We start from the raw sequence: 13,275 nt of genomic DNA on the forward strand, positions 1-13,275 counted from the left end.
CTCTCAAGTTCTATCCTCAAGGAGCAGAATGCCCATGATCTGTTGGCCACAGATGGAGTTCCCTGTCTCACTGCTCAGTGCTCTCTGGGCATCCTTTGTCCACTCCACCCTCCGCCAATGCTACTGGCATCTCTCATCAGCTGTTTCACCCACAAGCCACCCCAGCCCTGTGTCTAGCCACTGCTTTAATGTTAAGACACAAATGTACACAGAGCCCAGTTTCCTCTCTTTGGGGAACTTCTTCCTCAGGTTCTTTTCGTTCTTGTCGTCTCATATTCGGTCATTTTGAGTTTTCGTGGCTGCTCTCCTGCTCTTTGGCTCTTGCTGTCTGTCTTGTTCTTTGCATGCCCTCCTTCTGCTCCCGCTAGGTCTGCTCCTCACACACCATTAGTGCCATGACTTTATCTTCTGTCTTCTAATTCCACTGGTTCCGCCATTCTGGACGTCTTTCTATCCATTGCTTCCATCCTGGACTTCGCTGTCCTGTTGTGTGAATGACTTCCCACCGCGGTATGAGCATACCGCTCTGTTCCATGGGTCTTGTTTTGTTTCCCACTGAAGGGTGTTGATTCCTTCCTGCAGGGACATCCCTGTCAGCCAGCTCCATCTTCCCCTGGATCCCTCCTGGGGACATGCTGATGGGGTTGGATAAGGAGTTGTGCTTGAGGGAAGGTCAACACCTTAACCGGACAAGCTGCTCCGTAGTGACTGAGTGGCTCCAGCTCTGAGGGAGGTCCTATGATCTGGATATCTCTAGTGCCCATATGCTCACTGCCTAGTCCTACAGAGCTTCAAGCTCCTACTCTCCTGCACCCCATCCTACATATCCACCATTCTTGAGCTCTGGTATCCACTTTCCAGCGTTGGAAGCCCCTTGTCTAGGAGTCGGCCCCATCCTGTGATCTGGAACCAAGGCTATGCTCAGATGATGTGGGCTGACTCAGCGTTCCCTACCTGTGGGGTCATGACCTCCTGGCACACTGTGCAGTGGGTGGGCATAGTGCACACCCCTCCATCTTTCTAGTTTCCAGGAAGAGAGAACATACAAGGCCACAGGCTACAGTTAGTCCATTGCTTGTGCTTGATAACTCGGCATCTTTCGGTCCCAACCAGGCCTCCTTCTCTGACCCCTCAGGATCTTTCTTTTACCCAGTACAACCTACACTGCTGCTCAGGCCTGTCCTGTCCAGAAAGCACCGCCCTAGAAGGAAATGTGATTTTGGAGTTATCAGTCCATAGTGGGCTAGGCAGTTGTTTCGGGTCTGGAGTAGGGGTGGCCGGTAGCATCATATTTGGAAAGAGATGGAGCTGCAGCCATCCTGCCACACCCAGTCGAAAACCTTGGATGGCTGCACATCCTTCTACCCAAGCCATGTCCACAGACTCGGTCATGTCCCAGAGTGAGACAGAGCACAGGTATCTCGGGACCCACACCCACACCAGGCACTGTCCCGAGTGCTGACGCTGACTGCCTGGGAATCTAGACAGTAGCCCCCAGTGAATGAAGCACTGAAGACAAAGCTTCACTCAGTGTGACCTGTCTCTATGCACTCAAGCCCCAGACTTCAGGCTGCCCACCAGTGACAGCATGAGGAAGTGACATGTCAGGTGGTGGGGGCAGTATCCTTCATGCCTACGTCAATTTCTTCCTGCTTATGTGGACTTCAACAAATGTTTTAGCACGTGGACCACAGTCAAGTCTTCTGTTCACTATCATGGGAGGCAGGAACATTTCCCATAGAACTGGTTCTGTTTGGACTCAGATCCCAAGTGCTGTGAGCCTCACAGGGAGGCTGTAGCTGGTGCCAGGCACATGGATACATGCTGCCAAGATGCCTGGCTATGACAGAACTAGAACTTCAATGTGGGGGCATCAGTGCCCATCCTTACCCTCTGCGGGCTGCGTCCACCTGATGAGTACTAGAGTAGAGTGAGGACCATCCCAACTCGCCAGCACATTCTCATCCACAATTAGATTCTAGATTTCTGAAGATATCACTGACTACTTAGTGTGCCTGGCCAGCGTGCTATATCACAGTGTGCTTGCTCTCCAATCACAATCTGTGCCCTCCTACATATTAATGGTCTCTGCATTTAGCTCTAATGAAATCCAGAGGTGGGGCCTGTCTGCTCACACAAGGCCCATGGCCCAGTTGTCATTATTGTTTCTACAGCATATTTGTACCACTTAACAAGGGACCATGGTCGACCACAGGAGAGCTGAGACGACACTTGGCAGGTACCTGAGGAGCTGTCACCTGAGCTGCTCTGGGAAGTGTGGGGCATGGAAGTGTCTACTCAGGTTTGGTTTGCATCCTAGAGAAGGCTCGGTTCAAAGCAAGGGGACACAGGGAACTAAACTACACAGATAGGTCTCAAACGGCAGCAGGTTCCCAGCTGCAAAGGAGAAATTATAGGACAGCAATGATGACCAATGGAATCTACACAGGTTCAGTCAAGGTCTTTATTGCTCAGAAGGCTCAAGTGTGTTCAAAGGAGACACAGTCACAATGAGGTGACCTTGCATGACCTAGACAGGCAAGGGGCAGAGGGGAGGGCATTGCCATGGCCTGGGTAGAGTTTAGAGCACAGAGTGTGGACATATATTTCTGTGAGGTCTGGCTCCCCATCACTCACTGGAGATACAGGAAATTCTGTCATTGGGAGACTGGTCATCAGCAGCAGGACTTCTGGCCTGAGGAGAGGCCACAGCAGGCCTGGCGGGAGCAAGCAGGGCGGCACAGCAGGGACACACAGGAGGAGGCTGGGCGGCAACAGCTGGGCTGGCAGGAGGAGGCACAGCAGGAGGAGGTGGGCACACAGCAGGCGGGTCTGCACACAGGGCGGCAGAGCAGGGACATGCTGGAGCAGGGCTTGCAGCAGACAGGCTTGCAGCAGACAGGTGCACAGCAGGATGGCTGGCAGCATGAGGAGGATCCAGAGCAGATGGGTGTGCAGCAGACAGGTGTGCAGCAGACAGGCGTGCAGCAGACAGGCTTGCAGCAGACAGGCGCACAGCAGGATGGCTGGCAGCAAGAGGACTGGCAGCTAGACTGCTGGCAGCATGAGGAGGATCCACAGCAGACAGGTGTGCAGCAGACAGGCTTGCAGCAAAGAGTCACACTGCAGGACTGCTGGCAGGGGGAGCAGGTGCAGCACGCTGGCTGGCAGCATGAAGATTGGCAGCAGGGGCTGGACCCACAGCACACTGGGGTGCACAAAAGGGTTAGGCAGGGGGCTGGGGCACAGCAACTGGGCCCACAGCAGGTAGACTGGCAGGAACTGGGGACACAGCAACTAGACTGGCAGCAACTGGGGACACAGCAAGTAGACTGGCAGCAGCTGGGCTGGCAGCAGCTGGGCTCACAGCAGCTCTCTGGGCAGTCGTCCACCTGCCAGGAGGAGTGGGTGCAGGCATCAGAGCAGACAGACATGGTGGAGGCGGCCATGGCAGAGCTGGCTTGGGGTAGAGTGAGTGAGTGGTGAGTGAGAGTGTGAGTGTGTGTGAGATGCTGGGCCGTCGCCTTTTATCCTCCTGTGCTGTTGTCTGGCTTGGCCTCCCTTCCTTGTTGGTGTGGCTCCTGGCCATCATTAGGGTGTTTGTTTGTCTGGGATGTTGTTGTCAGGGCTGCCTGTCTCCTGCCTGTGGGTGGTGCTGGGAGGAGTTGTGGGGCAAAGGTGTTACATGAACAGGGAGTTTGGGGTGTCATTGGTGGGACTTGCCCAGCCATCTTATTGCTGCAGGGATGTCATCCTGTCATAGTCAGATGCCTGGATCCTTGCTCCCTCTGCTAGAATTAGTGTCAGGGGACTGATGCCCTCAGTCCATTATCCTTTCCAGAGCCCAGGTTTGGATTAGGAAAGCTGCCTCTTTGTGACAGTGTTCAGACAGAGGAGGTGTTCAGTGACCCATGCACCGCCACTGAGTTGGTACAATAAGTTGTCTGCAACTACCACCTCCATAGTGTCTCTTCAGCTCCTGAACCTCTCTATATTGCCTCATGACACTGTCCACCCTGCTCTCTGCCTGTGTCTATCCTGCCTTCTGTCCCCCATGTCCTTTAGGTTGCAGGCTGCGCTAGACGGCTAGTAGTTCTAGGCTGAGCTCTCAAGTTCTATCCTCAAGGAGCATAATGTGCATGATCTGTTGAAACCACAGATGCACCGCATTGGCCAGGAGTCCATGGAGCTCTTAGTCTCACTGCTCAGTGCTCTCTGGGCATCCTTTGTCCACTCCACCCTCCTCCTCCAGTGCTATTGACATCCTTCGCCAGTTCTTCTGCCCACAAGTCCCCCAGCCCTGTCTCTAGCACTAGGATGGTTGTCTATAGCCACTGCTTTAAAATTAAGTCACATATGTACACAGAGCCCAATGCAGAAATGCATCTGGGAGGTAGGCTGTGTGCCATCTGATGCCAGTGCTGCCCCATGTCCTCCATTTCTATCTCTCTGTCGAGCTACACGTATGCACACACATGTGCACCTGACCATAAGCAGAGGACATTTTCCTCATTCTAATGGTGTGTTCTGGAAGTCACTAGCACTAACGTAGCTGACCAGGTGCTTGCTGGGTTTCACCCAGGCTCAGTTTCCCATGAGCCTCTCTGGTCCTCACATGTGCCACACAGGAGCTTGTCTAATGTGCTTCTCACAAAGGTCTATGAGCCATCCACAGGGTGGTATTAGTACCACTGCCCTCCACCAGCTGCAGAGCTAGGCCTGACCTTTTGGAGTGTCTATGAGGTGCCCAGCAGGACTAGTGTCATCGCACAGGGCACTTCAGCACCATCTGTGGCATTCCCTGGCAAGGTGACAGCAGGAGCCCAGAAATTGAGCACCAGGGAGACCCTGGTGAGGCTCGTTTTCAGGATCTGTCAAAACAAGAAGGCAGAGCTTTAGTATTATCTCATCTCATCTAGCTGGGAGCACGTGCCTTAAGGCTTCCTGCTCTGTGTGTGCCCATGGATGGCCACAGAAAGATTAGGAGGAGATTTGGGGACATAGATACTTGTTAGAAAGTAAAAATTCAACAGAATCCACAAATGGTTAGGATTCACTTTTAGCCTATCATCCATCCATCCATCCGTCTGTCCGTCCATCCATCCATCCATCCATCCATCCATCCGTCCATCCATCCCCTTACTCATGTCTTTCTACCCAGTCAGGCACTACTCATTCATCCATGCATCATCCGTCTTTGCATTCGTCCCTGCATCTAACAACACACTCAGGCACCCACCCATCTAGCCACCTGCCTCCTCACCCACCCACCTACGCCTTTGTGTATCCATCTATCAACCTATCCCTGCATCCACTCACACACTCACCATCAAGCCATTCACCTAACTCCATTCACTCACCCGCCATCCATCCATCCGGTTACCCATCCATTATCCTATCCATCCATCTAGTTCCTCATTCATCTACTGACTCATGGACCCACCTATTTTTACATGTACCCAATTGCCCATCCATCCACCTATGCATGTAGCTACCAACCCATTTATTCACCCAGCCATCCACTCATGAAACCAGTCATCCACCCACCCACGCATCCATCCATCTGCTTATCCTCATCCACCCATACACACATCCACTCACTGATGTACTACCACATCCACCCATCTACTTGCTAATTCATCTACCCATTCACTCATCTGTCCATTTGATTTTCCATCAGCCCATCCATCCATCTATCATCTATCTATCTATCTATCTATCTATCCATCCATCCATACATACATACATACACCCATCTATCTATCCATCCATCCGTTCATCATTTACATCAATTCTCTATGTATGCGTATAATATGTAGGTATATGCATAAATATGTCTCTATGCTTATAGACGTGTTTCTATCCAATGCCTCCATCCTGGACTGCGCTAGCCTGTTGCATGAATGACTTCCCACGACAATACGAGCATACCTCTCAGTGCCATGGGTCTTGTTATGTTTCCCACTGAAGGGTGTTGACTCCTTCCTGTAGGAACAGCCTTGTCAGCCAGCTCCATCTTCCCCTGGATCCCTCCTGGGGACATGCTGATGGGGTTGGATAAGGAGTTGTGCTTGAGGGAAGATCAACACCTTAACCAGGACAAGCTGCTCCGTAGTGACTGAGTGGCTCCAGCTCTGAGGGAGGTACTCCGCTCTGGATGACTCTAGTGCCCATGTGCTCATTGCCCAGCCCCACAGAGCTTCAAGCTCCTACTCTTCTGCACCCCACCCTACATATCCACCACTCTTGAGCTCTGGTATCCACTTTCCAGCTTTGGAAGCCCCTTGCCTAGGAGTCAGCCCTACCCTGTGATCTGGAGCCAAGGCTGTGCTCAGATGATATGGGCTGACTCAGCATTCCCTTCCTGTGGGGTCATGACCTCCTGGCAGGCTGTGCAGTGGGCGTAGTGCACACTCCTTCATCTTTCTAGTTTCCGGGAAGAGAGAACATACAAGGCCACAGGCTAGTTAGTCCATTGCTTGTGCTTGATAACTAGGCATCTTTCGGTCCCGACCACGCCTCCTTCTCTGATTCCTCAGGATCTTTCTTTTACCCAGTACAACCTACACTGCTGCTCAGGCCTGTCCTGTCCGGAAAGCACCGCCCTAGAAGGAAACATGATTTTGGAGTTATCAGTCCATAGTGGGCTAGCCAGTTGCTTTGGGCCTGTTTGGAAGACTGACCTGACAAGAAAATGAAGTGGGGGAGGGCGATAGCATCATGTTTGGAAAGAGATGGAGCTGCAGCCATCCTGCCACACCCAGTCAAAAACCTTGGATGGCTGCACATCCTTCTACCCAAGCCATGTCCACAGACTCTGCCATGTCCCAGAGTGTAGACAGAGCACAGGTATCTCGGGACACACACCCACACCAGGCACTGTCCCGAGTGCTGACGCTGACTGCCTGGGAATCTAGACAGTAGCCCCCAGTGAATGAAGCACTGAAAAGAAAGCTTCACTCAGTGTGAGGCTGTCTCCACACTCTCAGGCCTCAGGCCTCAGGCAGCCCACCAGTTCTGGCATGAGGATGGGACATGTCAGGGTGGGGTAGTATCCTTCCTGCCTGCACCAATTTCTTCCTGCTTATGTGGACTTCAGCAAATGTATTAGCACGTGGACCAGGGTAAAGTCTTCTGTTCACCATCAGGGAAGGCAAGAGCATTTCCCTAAGACAGGTTCTGTTGGGACTCGGGTCCCAGGGGCTGTGAGCCTCACAGGGAGCCTGTTGTTGGTGCCAGGCACACGGATACATGCTGACAAAATACTTGGCTATGCTAGAACTAAATTTTCAATGGTGGGGGGCCATCACTCCCCATCCTTATTCTCTGTGGGCTGCCTCCACCTGATGAGTACTAGAGTAGTCAGGACCATCCCAGCAGCCAGCACATTCTCATCCACAATTAGATTCTAGATTTGTGAAGATATCACTGACTCCTTAGCGTGCCAGGTCAATGTGCTCCATCACAGTGTGGTTGCTCTCCAATCACAGTCTGTGCCCTCCCACATATTAATGGTCTCTGCATTTAGCCCTAATAAAATCCGGAGGAAGGGGCCTGTCTGCTCACACAAGGCCCATGGCCCAGAGCTCATTCCAGTTGCTAGAAAATATTTGTACCCCTTAACAAGGGACCGTGGCAGACCACAGGAGAGCTGAGACTGCACTTGGCCGTCCCCGAGGAGCTGTCCCCTGAACTGCTCTGGGTAGCATGGGGCATGAAAGTGCTTACTCAGGTTTGGTTGGCATCCTATAGAGAAGGCTTGGTTCAAAGCAAGGGGACACGGGGAACTAAACTAGCACAGATAGGTCTCAAATGGCAGCAGATCGCCAACTGCAAAGGAGAAATTATAGGATACCAATGAGGACCAATGGAGTCTGCACAGGTTCAGTCAAGGTCTTTATTGCCCAGAAGGCTCAAGTGTGTTCTGAGGAGACACAGTCACAATGAGGTGATGTTGCTTGACCTAGAGAGGGCAGGGCCAGAGAGAGGAGGGCACTGCCATGGCCTGGGTAGAGTTTAGAGCACAAAGTGTAAGCATATAGTTCTGTGAGGTCTGGCTCTCCATCACTCACTGGAGAAAGAGGAAATTCTTTCATTGGGAGACTGGTTATCATCAGCAGGACTTCTGGCCTGAGGAGAGGCCACAGCGGGCCTGGCGGGAGCAGGCAGGGCGGCACAGCAGGGACACACAGGAGGAGGCTGGGCGGCAGCAGCTGGGCTGGCAGGAGGAGGCACAGCAGGAGGAGGTGGGCACACAGCAGGCTGGTCTGCACACAGGGCGGCAGAGCAGGGACATGCTGGAGCAGGGCTTGCAGCAGACAGGCTTGCAGCAGACAGGTTCACAGCAGGGTGGCTGGCAGCATGAGGAGGATCCAGAGCAGACAGGTGTGCAGCAGACAGGTGTGCAGCAGACAGGTGTGCAGCAGACAGGCTTGCAGCAGACAGGTGTGCAGCAGACAGGTGCACAGCAGGATGGCTGGCAGCAAGAGGACTGGCAGCTAGACTGCTGGCAGCATGAGGAGGATCCACAGCAGACAGGTGTGCAGCAGACAGGCTTGCAGCAAAGAGTCACACCGCAGGACTGCTGGCAGGGGGAGCAGGTGCAGCACGCTGGCTGGCAGCATGAAGATTGGCAGCAGGGGCTGGACCCACAACACACTGGTGTGCAGACAAGGGTTAGACAGGGACCTGAGGCACAGCAACTGGGGGCACAGCAGCTGGACTGGGAGCAGCTGGGCTGGCAGCAACTGGGGACACAGCAGCTGGGCTCACAGCAGCTCTCTGGGCAGTCGTCCACCTGCCAGGAGGAGTGGGTGCAAGCATCAGAGCAGACAGACATGGTGGAGGCGGCCATGGCAGAGCTGGCTTGGGGTAGAGTGAGTGAGTGGTGAGTGAGAGTGTGAGTGTGTGTGAGGTGCTGGGCCGTCGCCTTTTATCCTCCTGTGCTGTTGTCTGGCTTGGCCTCCCTTCCTTGTTGGTGTGGCTCCTGGCCATCATTAGGGTGTTTGTTTGTCTGGGATGTTGTTATCAGGCCTGTCTCCTGCCTCTTTGTGGTGCTGGGAGGAGTTGTGGGGCAGAGGTGTTACATGAACAGGGAGATTGGGGTGTCATTATTCGGACTTGCCCAGCCATCCTATGGCTGCAGGGATGTCATCCTGTCATAGTCAGATGCCTGGACCCTTGCTCCCTCTGCTAGAATTAGTGTCAGGGGACTGATGCCCTCAGTCCAGTACTCCTCCCAGAGCCCAGCTTTGGATGAGGAAAGCTGCCTCTTTGTGACAGTGTTCAGACAGCAGAGGTGTTCAGTGACCCATGCACCGCCACTGAGTTGGTACAATAAGTTGCCTGTAACTATCACCTCCATAGTGTCTCTTCAGCTCCTGAACCTTTCTATATTGCCTCATGACACTGTCCACCCTGCTCTGTGCCTGTGTCAACCCTGCCTGCTCTCCCCCATGACTTGGTGCTGCAGCGTGAGCTCCCTGCGCTAAAAGGCTAGTAGTTCTAGGCTGATCTCTCAAGTTCTATCCTCAAGGAGCAGAATGTGCATGATCTGTTGAAACCACAGACGCACCGCATTGGCCAGGAGTCCACGGAGCTCTCAGTCTCACTGCTCAGTGCTCTCTGGGCATCCTTTGTCCACTCCACCCTCCTCCAATGCTACTGACATCCTTCGCCAGCTCTTCTGCCCACAAGTCCCCCAGCCCTGTCTCTAGCACTAGGATGGGTGTGCATAGCCACTGCTTTAAAGTTTAGTCACATATGGACACAGAGCTCAGTTCCCTCCATTGGGGAACTTCATCTTCAGGTTCTTCTTGTCCTTGTCGTCTCATATTCAGTCATTTTGGGTTTCCCTGGCTGCTCTCCTGCTCTTTGGCTCTTGCTGTCTGTCTTGTTCTTTGCATCCCCTCCTTCTGCTCCCGCTAGGTCTGCTCCTCACACACCATTAGTGCCATGACTTTATCCTCTGTCTGCTAATTCCACTGGTTCCGCCATTCTGGACGTCTTTCTATCCATTGCCTCCATCCTGGACTGTGCTGGCCTGGTGTGTGAATGACTTCCCACTGTGGTATGAGGATAACGTTCTGTGCCATGGGTCTTGTTGTGTTTCCCTCTGAAGGGTGTTGACCCCTTCCTGCAGGGACATCCCTGTCAGCCAGCTCCATCTTCCCATGGATCCCTCCTGGTGACATGCTGATAGGGTTGCACACAGAGTTTGTGCATGAGGGCAAGGTCAGCACCTTAACCAGGACAAGCGGCTCCATGGTGACTGCGTGCCTCTAACTCTGAAGGAGGTCCTCTGCTCTGGTTGTCTCCTGTGTCCAGGTGCTCACAGCCTAGCTTCAGGATACGGGGTACCTCCCTGTGGTACTACTACCTTCTCCAGCCCCACATCCTGTATATCCACCCCTCCTGACATCCGGTGTCCCCATCTCCAGTAGGAGAGAGTCCCCTGCTCTGGTAGTCAGCCTCATCCTGTGATCTGGAGCCAAGGCTGTGCACAGATGATGTGGGCTGCCTCAGCATTCCCTTCCTGTGGGGTAATGACCTCACGGCAGGCTTTGCAGTGGGCGTAGCGCACACCCCTCCATCTTTCTAGGTTCCAGGAAGAGAGAACATACAAGGCCACAGGCTACAGTTAGTTCATTGCTTGTGCTTGACAAGTGGACATCTTTCAGGCTGGACCACGCCACTTTCTGTGACTCCTCAGGATCTTTCTTTTATCCAGTACAACCTACAATGCTGCTCAGGCCTGTCCTGTGTAGAAAGCACCGCCCTAGAAGGAAACATGATTTTGGAGTTATCAGTACATAGTGGGCTAGCCAGTTGCTTTGGGCCTGTTTGGAAGACTTGACCTGATAAGAAAATGAAGTGGGGGAGGCCGGTAGCATCATGTTTAGAAAGAGATGGAGCTGTAGCCATCTGCCACACCCAGTCAAAAACCTTGGATGGCTCCACAGACTCTGCCATGTCCCAGAGTGTAGACAGAGCACAGGCCTCGGGGGACCCATACTCACGCCAAGCACTGTCCCGAGTGCTGACGCTGAATGCCTGGGAATCTAGACAGTAGCCCCCAGTGAATGAAGCACTGAAGAGAAAGCTTAACTCAGTGTGAGGCTGTCTCCATGCTCTCAAGCCTCAGGCCTCACGCTGCCCACCAGTGACAGCATGAGGGTGTGACATGTCAGGGTAGGGCAGTATCCCTCATGTCTAGACCAATTTCTTCCTACTTATGTGGACTTCAACAATTGTATTAGCACGTGGACCAGAGTCAAGTCTTCTGTTCACCATCAGGGGAGGCAGGAGCATTTCCCATAGAAGAGATTCTGTTGGGACTTGGGTCCCAGGGGCTGTGAGCCTCATGGGAGCCTGTAGCTGGTGCCAGGCACACGAATATATGCGGACAAGATACTTGGCTATGCCAGAACCATTTGGGGGCATCAGTGTCCATCCTTACTCTCTGTGGGCTGCATCCATCTGATGAGTACTAGAGTAGTGGCAAGACAATCCCGGCAGCCAGCACATTCTCATCCACAATTAAATTCTAGATTTCTGAAGATATCACTGACTTCTTAGTGTGTTTGACCAACATGCTCCATCACAGTGTACTCTCAGTGTGCTTGGCCTGGGTGCTCCATCACAGTGTGGTTGCTCTCTATTCACAATCTGTGCCCTCCCACACATTAATGGTCTCTGCATTTAGCCCTAATGAATGCCGGAGGTAGGGTCTGTCGGCTCACACAAGGCCCATGGCCCAGAAGTCATTCCAGTTGCTAGAACATATTTGTACCACTTAGCAAGGGACAGTGGCAGACCACAGCACTTTGCAGGCACCTGAGGGACTGTCGCCTGAGCTGCTCTGGGAAGTGTGGGGCATGGAAATGTCTACTCAGGTTGGTTGTCATCCTATAGAGAAAGCATGGTTCAAAGCAAGGGGACATGGGGAACTAAACTACATAGATAGGTCACAAAAGGCAGCAGATCGCCAGCTGCAAAGGAGAAATTATAGGATACTAATGAGGACCAATGGAGTCTACACAGGTTCAGTCAAGGTCTTTATTGCTTAGAAGGCTCAAGTGTGTTCAGAGGAGACACAGTCACAACGAGGTGAGGTTGCTAGACCTAGAGAGGGCAGGGGCAGAGAGAAGAGGGCACTGCCATGGCCTGGGTAATGTGTAGAGCACAGAGTGTAGACATATACTTCTGTGAGGTCTGGCTCCCAAGCACTCACTTGAGCAACAGGAAATTCTCTTATTGGCAGACAGGTCATCAGCACCTGGACTTCTGGCCTGAGGAGAGGCCACAGCGGGCCTGGTGGGAGCAGGCAGGGCGGCACAGCAGGGACACACAGGAGGAGACTGGGTGGCAGCAGCTTGGCTGGCAGGTGGAGGCACAGCAGGAGAAGGTAGGCACACAGCAGGTGGGTCTGCACACAGGGCGGCAGAGTAGGGACATGCTGGAGCAGGGCTTGCAGCAGACAGGCTTGCAGCAGACAGGCTTGCAGCACACAGGCTTGCAGCAGACAGGTTCACAGCAGGGTGGCTGGCAGCATGAGGAGGATCCAGAGCAGATGGGTGTGCAGCAGACAGGCTTGCAGCAGACAGGTGCACAGCAGGATGGCTGGCAGCAAGAGGACTGGCAGCTAGACTGCTGGCAGCATGAGGAGGATCCACAGCAGACAGGTGTGCAGCAGACAGGCTTGCAGCAGACAGGCTTGCAGCAAAGAGTCACACCGCAGGACGGCTGGCAGGGGGAGCAGGTGCAGCACGCTGGCTGGCAGCATGAAGATTGGCAGCAGGGGCTGGACCCACAACACACTGGGGTGCAAACAAGGGTTAGACAAGGGGCAGAGGCACAGCAACTGGGGGCGCAGCAGCTGGACTGGCAGCAGCTTGGGACACAGCAGCTAGACTGGCAGCAGCTGGGGGCACAGCAGCTGGGCTCACAGCAGCTCTCTGGGCAGTCGTCCACCTGCCAGGAGGAGTGGGTACAAGCATCAGAGCAGATAGACATGGTGGAGGCAGCCATGGCAGAGCTGGCTTGGGGTAGAGTGAGTGAGAGTGTGAGTGTGTGTGAGGTGCTGGGCCGTCGCCTTTTATCCTCCTGTGCTGTTGTCTAGCTTGGCCTTCTTCCTTGTTGGTGTGGCTCCTGGCCATCGTTAGAGTGTTTGTTTGTCTGGGATGTTGTTGTCAGGCCTGTCTGTATCCTGCCTGTGGGTGGTGCTGGGAGGAATGGTGGGGCAGAGGTGTTACATGAACAGGGAGATTGGGGTGT

General features: G+C 53.5%; 3 protein-coding genes and 1 long non-coding RNA gene across 9 annotated transcripts in view; 2 read left to right on the plus strand and 2 right to left on the minus strand.

Annotated features, from left to right (window-relative positions):
• Positions 1 to 13,275, plus strand: part of Tspear (thrombospondin type laminin G domain and EAR repeats) — a 202,653-nt gene that overhangs the window by 103,212 nt on the left and 86,166 nt on the right. The window lies entirely within an intron of this gene.
• Positions 1 to 13,275, plus strand: part of LOC127195779 (uncharacterized) — a 30,859-nt gene that overhangs the window by 1,402 nt on the left and 16,182 nt on the right. For all 3 annotated transcript variants that reach the window (XR_007831396.1, XR_007831397.1, XR_007831395.1), the window contains exon 2: positions 2,812 to 2,965. This is a non-coding gene — a long non-coding RNA (uncharacterized LOC127195779). The remainder of the gene's footprint in view (positions 1 to 2,811; positions 2,966 to 13,275) is intronic.
• On the minus strand, positions 2,614 to 3,474 carry LOC127195756 (keratin-associated protein 10-3-like). Of its 2 annotated transcripts, none has more exons than XM_051153311.1 (2): positions 3,334 to 3,474; positions 2,614 to 3,252 (listed from the first exon to the last, which is right to left on the minus strand). In XM_051153311.1, the coding sequence occupies exons 1-2, from the start codon at positions 3,447 to 3,449 to the stop codon at positions 2,676 to 2,678; spliced, it is 693 nt and encodes a 230-aa protein (XP_051009268.1). In that variant the 5' UTR covers positions 3,450 to 3,474; the 3' UTR covers positions 2,614 to 2,675. The 2 variants fall into 2 exon arrangements, with proteins under 2 accessions (XP_051009268.1, XP_051009267.1); XM_051153310.1 differs by having other exon boundaries at positions 2,614 to 3,053; positions 3,087 to 3,474.
• LOC127195761 (keratin-associated protein 10-11-like) lies at positions 8,095 to 13,029 on the minus strand. 3 transcript variants are annotated; one of them, XM_051153322.1, is made up of 2 exons: positions 12,770 to 13,029; positions 8,095 to 8,642 (listed from the first exon to the last, which is right to left on the minus strand). In XM_051153322.1, exons 1-2 carry the CDS (start codon positions 13,027 to 13,029, stop codon positions 8,114 to 8,116), a joined length of 789 nt encoding a protein of 262 aa, XP_051009279.1. In that variant the 3' UTR covers positions 8,095 to 8,113. The 3 variants fall into 3 exon arrangements, with proteins under 3 accessions (XP_051009279.1, XP_051009277.1, XP_051009278.1); XM_051153321.1 differs by lacking the exon at positions 8,095 to 8,642 and having other exon boundaries at positions 12,271 to 12,862; positions 12,914 to 13,029; XM_051153320.1 differs by lacking the exon at positions 12,770 to 13,029 and having other exon boundaries at positions 8,095 to 8,892.

Source organism: Acomys russatus, chromosome 11 (assembly GCF_903995435.1).
Source record: "Acomys russatus chromosome 11, mAcoRus1.1, whole genome shotgun sequence".
NCBI classification, from domain to species: domain Eukaryota; kingdom Metazoa; phylum Chordata; class Mammalia; order Rodentia; family Muridae; genus Acomys; species Acomys russatus.

What these genes read in the sequence shown, in the direction of transcription:
- LOC127195756 (XM_051153310.1), bottom strand. Translation starts at nt 3,449, where the DNA reads ATGGCCGCCTCCACCATGTCTGTCTGCTCTGATGCCTGCACCCACTCC. An exon ending in AGCCTGTCTGCTGCACACCT is followed by an intron (nt 3,054 to 3,086) that starts GTCTGCTGTGGA and finishes TGCTGCCAGCAG; the next exon opens with TCTAGCTGCCAGTCCTCTTG.
- LOC127195761 (XM_051153322.1), bottom strand. Translation starts at nt 13,029, where the DNA reads ATGGCTGCCTCCACCATGTCTATCTGCTCTGATGCTTGTACCCACTCC. An exon ending in TCTTCATGCTGCCAGCCAGC is followed by an intron (nt 8,643 to 12,769) that starts GTGCTGCACCTG and finishes TTGTGGGTCCAG; the next exon opens with CCCCTGCTGCCAATCTTCAT.